The sequence below is a fragment of the Crinia signifera genome, chromosome 19 (genome assembly GCF_055691185.1).
Source record: "Crinia signifera chromosome 19, ASM5569118v1, whole genome shotgun sequence".
NCBI lineage: Eukaryota > Metazoa > Chordata > Amphibia > Anura > Myobatrachidae > Crinia > Crinia signifera.
Genome location: NC_139226.1, coordinates 33,942,796 through 33,950,701, shown reverse-complemented (window position 1 = coordinate 33,950,701; position 7,906 = coordinate 33,942,796). Strand labels below are relative to the sequence as shown.

The 7,906-nt window shown below is 43.2% G+C and overlaps 1 protein-coding gene across 1 annotated transcript in view; it reads right to left on the bottom strand.

Moving 5' to 3' along the window:
• Positions 1 to 4,712: 4,712 nt before the first annotated feature.
• The window catches only part of LOC146041511 (phospholipase A2 inhibitor gamma subunit B-like), a 29,175-nt gene continuing 25,981 nt past the window's right edge, over positions 4,713 to 7,906 (bottom strand). Inside the window, exon 7 of the mRNA XM_083161475.1 lies at positions 4,713 to 4,789. Within this exon, the coding sequence (XP_083017601.1) occupies positions 4,713 to 4,789 (77 nt within the window). The remainder of the gene's footprint in view (positions 4,790 to 7,906) is intronic.

Sequence of the window (7,906 nt, the reverse complement as noted above, 5' to 3'; positions counted from 1 at the left end):
CCCGAAAGAATGCCGGACAGATACTTGTGCACAATAGCTGTCTCAATCAAAGATCCCACAATCTAGAATTCATCATGGACATAATTTTCTTAACATAATTGTATACACAAGACTGTTAAATAGACAAGAATATTATCCATCCTTTAATAAAGGATGTGAAAATATAGTATGTAGCCACAAAAGTGGAACCAGGCAACCATATATAACCAATACAAACAGTAGAACAAATTAAAAATAGTGTATGGGGGGTGAGTGGTGCGCTATCAACAGCTGCTGGCACTGGGTTGTCAGACCCAAAAACAATGTGGTAAAAAAGAAGAAATGTGCCAGCGCTGGCTGAATAATTATGAAGACCAGACGGTATCTCAATATTATTACAAATTTAATTATACATATAAAAACATGAAATAACAAAAATTATAATAAAAACAATGTATAATAGTTAAAAAGAGAGAGCACAAGATGCTTGACTGATATATGCGGAGCTCCACTAATGTGGAATGAAAATTGAGAGTTGATATTACCATCTGTAGTTGGCTGGTGTGGATGACAGCAGCAATATAAGTGATGTTGCAGTCCCGGTTGAGATAGTTCCCTGTGAGGGGATGGGGGTATTACTCCCTATTTGGCGTCTTCTCCTTTTAATGTGGATCTTTTAGGAACTAAGCTGAAGTCCCATGCAGCTCAACGCGTTTCCCCGGATGTTTGCTGTCCGGCTTCCTCAGGAGCAAGTGAGGAAGCCGGACAGCAAACATCCGGGGAAACGCGTTGAGCTGCATTATTTCTTCATATCCATCTGCCCAAGTGATGCCCTTTCTCCCACAGACGTCCATCATCTCCACATTCTTCTATTGGATTACAAAAACTTGCATGGGACTTCAGCTTAGTTCCTAAAAGATCCACAGTTCTTCTTTTTTACCAGTAGAACAAATTAATTGGAAAACACCAGTCCTGGTAGGACTAGGTTGTTAAACATCTAGCCCATAACCCCAATTAAAGGGAAGGATTTAGGGTAAAGCCCCATTAAAACCTAGGCTTTCCAGAGGGAATCCACGTGTGATAACATTAGTAACAAATATTGAGACTACCATTACCCATGCAAATTTATTTTATAGGAATTGGCCTTTTATTGTTGGGAAATTTGAAACCCCCCCTTTCTTTCGAGTTTGAGGGTGGAACGTCGTGAGGTGGTCTTTGTTCCGCACACAGTATGTAACACACCCCCTAAAATTTCTTCCTATCCGACTAGATTTAGGTGGTAATAAATATATGCTATCTTTCTCCTGATAGGCTTTTCCATCTATTTTAATTATTTTAAGTCGAAATTCAAGTGAGACCCATACCCTACACCATGGGAATAGGATGTCTACCAATTCTAGATAATATCCTAAACTAGATTTACATGCTCCACCCAATATTCTTGTCTATTTAACAGTCTTGTGTATACAATTATGTTAAGAAAATTATGTCCATAATGAATTCTAGATTGTGGGATCTTTGATTGAGACAGCTATTGTGCACAAGTATCTGTCCGGCATTCTTTCGGGTATGTACCCACATCATTCTATATATTTTTATATGTTAAATCATCCATGTTCGGGAAATTTATGTTTGGCATTTCTACTATCTGCAGTGTATACCAAAAATAACCCCTGAGGAAGCCTTTGCAAAAAGGCGAAACGCGTTGAGTTGGCTACTTGAAAGAAATACTTGAACACAACAAAAATAAATTTTTAAGAAAAATCTTTTAATAAAAAGTATTTGTTTTTTAACAGACCATTGCATTGTGTATGATCACACTTTGAAACACTGCACTTCCAAAAGGTGGAGGATTCTATTAGCGCTCTCTATATTCTGGTACCTACATTTCTCTTTCATCTCCCGCTAACAGGGGAGATCTATAGAGCAGCTGCTCTTTGGTGGTGCACTGGGGGTCATTTTTTCTTTTATATATATATATATATATATATATATATATATATATATACAACCCAATAGTGTTATTAAGCGCCCAATGTGGGTCCCTCTAGTAGGGGATCTAGTGTTAGTAGCGACCACCCCATATCTAGCGCAAATATCTGGTGATATTGGATTGTTGATATATATATATATATATATATAAATATATATATATATATATATATATATATATACATATATTGGTGAAAGCTGAGAAGTCACTCTTGATAAAGGGCTACCCACCCAAAACGTTGATTTACACTATCCAGTGTCATCTCAGTTATTTATTGTGAAACTGCCGCCGTGCAGTTTTTGAAAAACCTCAGAGTGCATTCTCAGCTTTCACCAATATACCTTCCTTTGGGATTGAAGGTCACCTGAGTCTTCGCAGCCGTACTGCAAGAGTGCCGGGAACTCTTTCCTTATGTATATATATATCTATATATATATCAGTTGATGCTTGTTTCATGTGTATGACAATGGACCTTATTCTGGTTGACACGCAAAGCTGCAAATTCCACAGCCTTACGAGTCCATCAAACGCCCCCCCCCCCGCATGCCCCCCTCGCATGCCGCTATCCCCTGCAGGCATGCTAATGGATGTTTTGCGTTCGCTGACCTAAGACACCTCTTTGGTGTCTTAGGTCTGCGGGTACCCGCCCGCCCCCCCCATCCACATCATCGCCGAATTACCATGGGAATGTCCGGTGTTCTCATGGGAACGCCCATAAACAATTCGCCATGGCCGCTCACACCAAGCGGCTGCACATAAAGGTTTATGCGCATGTGCAGTTGCACACCATTGCTCCCGTGCATGAACATGCAGGGAAGCGAATGGACCGGAATAAGGTCCAATATACCCTGTAAAATAATATGTGCAAACATTTGCCAGTAAATACCTTCATTTTGCAAGGCTAAAGTAAAGCAGACAGAGTTGTTGGGACAAAGTGTTGGCGGTTCTGAGCATTGCAGCCCATTTATATTCTTACACAGGACACAGGAAATTGAATAAGCTGTGAAAATAAAACAATATAATTATTTTAAATAATTGTCACATATGACACTGTTATACTGTGCACACAATTCATATGCATTTTATCAACATAGTAGAGCAGGTGAACAAACAGATCAGTTGCACAGCCTGTGTGAGCAGGATCGCCAACAGCTTTGCTGGGCCTGGGTAAAAGAGGGGGCGGAGCCATTATGGGGAAGACGTGGCCAAACCCCTCCTAAAGAATACTAAAAATTATATGTTTGATATGATCCGGCGTGTGGTGGAATCGGAAGTTACCATTGCTCTCCCGTCCCATGCATCGAAAGAGAGAACTGATTGCTGCTGCAGCTGCCTCTCTCCCCAGCCCAGCACACAGCAAACAGGGAAGAGGGCACAGGCCAAAATCGATAGCGACAGCACCTTCATGTGTACACTCAGGGTAACACAACACACAGTACAGAAAATAGTATTGATGTTGTTAATTGAACTTAATGTTGGAATTCAGAGCTCCATGCAAGTCATCCGCAAGTGTACTCACCGTGCATCTACGCGGCTGCACCCGCAGTGCTACCCCTACACCCAACCTATCCACTATCACAGTGCCAGACTGGCCCCTAAAGTGTCCAACATGAGAATAGTAGGGGCCCATTTGTAGGGTTGTGGCCAGCCACCACAGACATTTTGCTAATCATTAAGGCCCCCATACATTACGTGATTTGGACCCGATTTCACCCGATTCTGGAGGGTGAAATAGGCCCAAATTACGTTGTGTATGACATTGGATCTGATCCAATTTGCGGTCCTGAACCAGAAGGTTTGCACATAAGACACACAATGCGGCAGGTAGAGCGAGACCTGGGGAACAGGGCCCTGGTGCTGCAGGCAGGGACTGGAGAGCAGGGTCCGGGGTAGCGGGAACCGCGGAGGAGGGTCCGGGTAGTGCATAGCATCAGGGGGCGAGCGGTGGGAGAATAGAAAAAATCATATTCAAAAGACTGGGCGGCCGCTGATTGGCTGAGCTCTCAGCCAATCAGTGGCCGCTCAGTCTTTTGAATAGGATTTTTTCTATTCTCTAGCCGTCTGCCGCTACCCCAGACCCTGCACTCCTGCCACTACCCCAGACCCAGCTCTCCGTTTCTTAACTGCAGCTCCCCAAATTACATGTGATGAGTCACATCCGATTGATCACATGCTAAAAAATAGCACAAAGTGACAAATCCTTGAGCTCTCCTAGGGAACTGCCAGGGGAGCTCAGGGGACTTAGGACAAGTCGGCGTAATGTACAGTATGGGGGTCTTTAGAAAGGGCTATGTCTGCCCCCTTGATAAATATACATAGTAAATTGCATGCATGATAATGTATCAGATTAATACTAGCAATGTACTGATGGAAATACACCATAGTCCTATGTAGTAAAATGTAACATATGTATAATGTATAATTCAAATAAAAAGCCTGTAACCTGATCCTTAGAGGAAGAATTGGGGCCCCTAGAAAGTAGGGCCCACCGGGGGATTCACTGTGCCACTGAAGGCCAATTCAACCCTGCACGATCATGTTCTCTATGTGGCCCACAATTTTTTCAGAGCTCAGTCCAAAATTCAAAAAGGGGACCCACACCAACTGCCAGTGAGTCATGGGCCAGTAATGTTTGGCAGTGTTGGGTAGGGCAATTGGTGTGGCTCCCCTATTTTAATTTTGGACTGCGCTACACCCCCACCTCTGGATCTGCCACTGGAAAAGAAATATCTATATGCTCTTAAACTAGGACACTCTTCTTGATGATTTTTGTGTTGTAAGAGTGGATCTCTTGTACTTGTACACTGTTATTAGGACCTGTTGGAGAAAATTCAGGTAGGCTCGGCAAGTGAGAGCATTTCCTTATCATGGTGGTACTGTATATTTACTTGCAAGTTTGGGATTGCTAATTATTTAGGAAGTTATTATTGATAATAATAAAATTATTTTTATGTATATTGGGAACTGCAATTAATATTATTTATTTATACAATTATGACTAATCTTCTTGGCTCGTCCCGTCATGATTTTGTTTTTCTGGGTGGGTAATTGTTGTTCTAAAATACATTTTTCGGTACTCTTTACTTAGAAGGGCGCCCATCTCGGCCATCTCGGGCATTGAATGCACTAAAAAATCAGGTGCGATGCGACAGACGAGATGCCCGAGATTTCCCATAGGGAACAATGTTAAATGTCTCAATTGACCCGATTTTCCTGTTCAATGCCTCAATTGACCCAATTTTTCCATAGGAAACAATGTTAAATGGGCCACAGAGGCCAAATAGGCACCCTGAAGTGAATAATGGCCACCCAAATTGTTAACGCCACCCCACGATCAACGTCAACCCGAAGCGTGGTGAGCGCAGCGAGCCCGCGAGGGGCGGCGGTACGCGTCATACGACCTTTTCATACCCCCACTATCCACGTCGGCGTGGAGTTGAGAATAGAAAGTGTGGCGAGCGCAGCGAGCCACCGAGCCCGAAGCGTGGCGAGCGGACGCGGATACCTTCACAGGTATCCGCGTCCCCTCCCGGGCTTCACAGCTGTCCGCGCACCCTCGCGGGGCTCGCTACGCTCGCCACGCTTCGGGCTCGGTGGCTCGCTGCGCTTGCCACACTTTCTATTCTCAACTCCACGCCGACGTGGATAGTGGGGGTATGAAAAGGTCGTAGGACGCGTACCGCCGCCCCTCGCGGGCTCGCTGCACTCGCCACGCATCGGGTTGACGTTGATCGTGGGGTGGCGTTAACAATTCGGGTGGCCATTATACACTTCAGGGTGCCTATTTGGCCTCTGTGGCCCATTTAACATTGTTTCCTATGGAAAAATCGGGTCAATTGAGGCATTGAACAGGAAAATTGGGTCAATTGAGACATTTAACATTGTTCCCTATGGGAAATCTCGGGCATCTCGTCGGTTGATCGCACCCGATTTTTTAGTGCATTCAATGCCCGAGATGCCCGAGATTTTTTACTAACGATGCCCACGATCAAAATCGTGGGCGCCCTTCTAAGTAAAGAGTACCCATTTTTCTACCAGATTGATTACATAAAATTCTAAGTCCTGGGAATGTAAATTGAGGGCCACCATTATTTTCAGATACACACAGGAGATGGGAGGAAGACCGACATAAATAGGACATGGGTTAGGAAAACTTGGAATGCTACACTGGGAGTGGTCTGTTCCATTATGAGATCTCTTGTTGGGTGTTCAATAGAAATTAAAATACAGACTTGTTAATAGCTAGGTGTTTCGATGGGCTGTATTGGGAAGTGAAGGTCCATAATTAAATAAACTTATATCTATCATCATGTATTCAACTCTAATTAACAACTAGAAATAGAAGATAGTGTTCTGCAACTGCCTGGATAAGTCTGCATACTGTTTTATTTACCAGTGGCGTCCCCCATATCCAAAATGTTTATACCCACAGAATTTTGGGGTTCCTATTTTTCCAAATTTTGGAATATTTGCATATGATAATGAGATACCGTATCTTAGTGCTTGAACCCAAGTCTAAACATGAAATGCTTTGCGAGTTTACGTGGGAAAACTAGTTTGATGTTTGGCGAACATCTAATTAATTCTCCCCCGTTCGCAAATAAAAGTCAGTGTAGGCTGACTGTTACTAACGAAGACCTGGCTGAAGACGGGGCAGGCGGCTGACATCATGTGACCTAAGCTGCCCGTCCCGTGCAGGCATCGGCCCACCAGCGGTTTCCCGGGGACGCCCATAAAACATAAAATGCTGGGTTTTCGCCTGATGCTTCTCCCTGCACGCCCCCTCCCTCCCCTACCCTCCCCTTGCTATCTCTTCTGCGAGTGTGATACTCAAAGACGCGCACAGGGGAGCTGCACAAGCACATAATGGTGCAAGCAAAGGCACATTCCCAAAAACGTCAGAACGGGGGCGAGTTCGCACATTATACACACAGCTTGAAAGTAATTTTATACTATATTTTTAATATGTTTGTCCATTGAATCCTCACTGTCTCAGCGTGGCTCAAAAAAATTGGGATTGTCGAATATTTTAGAAATGTGATTTTCAGATATGGGAAACTCAACCTTAATAAATTATAAGTAGGATGTTACAACCTTGGGCCTGATTCAGATCTGATCGCTATTGTGCAAAGTTGTGAGTAGATAGTCACCATCCAGACTGAAAGAAAACCTGACCGAGAGAGTTACAAATGGATCACTATTTGCTAGTCACTTGCAAATCCATCCGCAATTCATGAACCATCAGTGATTTTTTTCCAGTCTGTGCAAATGTAAGTAAGTCTGAACCTTCCACGGCTCTGCAGGTGAGACAGGCTGATCGAGGCCAGAGCTGAAGTCACAGACCCTCCCTTAAAATGCCTATGTAAGAGTTCAGGTAGCTGCAGTGCATTGTGGGAAAAACATGAAGAGTCTCTTCCTGCTTATCTCCTTAGAGAGCACACATAACGCCATCCTAAGATGACATTATTTGTTAGAGAGAAGCTTTGCTCATTTTATTACATAGAGCTTGTGCTCAGCCCCCATTGAAAGCTATGTGGGTTACAGTGCCATTATTAGAGAAAAGACAGATACATGACTCATTTATCCATACTTTTCATTATTATAAATAGTGAGAAATGAAATGAAACCCATTCTCCAGCAAAAATTCACTAGATAAGCCATTGTTTTGTTTGCTAAGAAGACCCCCTTAGAGACACAATAAAGAAATCATAAGATGGGGTTGAACGTGTGCATGTTTGGTAAATTGGTTTGTTATCAGCGCACCGAATCTTGACGGCTAGCAGCTGCACTGAAGGATGACTGTTCCTTTAAGTTGCTCAATAGTATTAGGTTTTTAGTGCTGCGCTCTGCCCGAATGTTATGTTGTGTGCGATCTGGTATTAATGATACAATAATTAATTGCAAAACACACTTTACTTGTGGATATGAAAAACA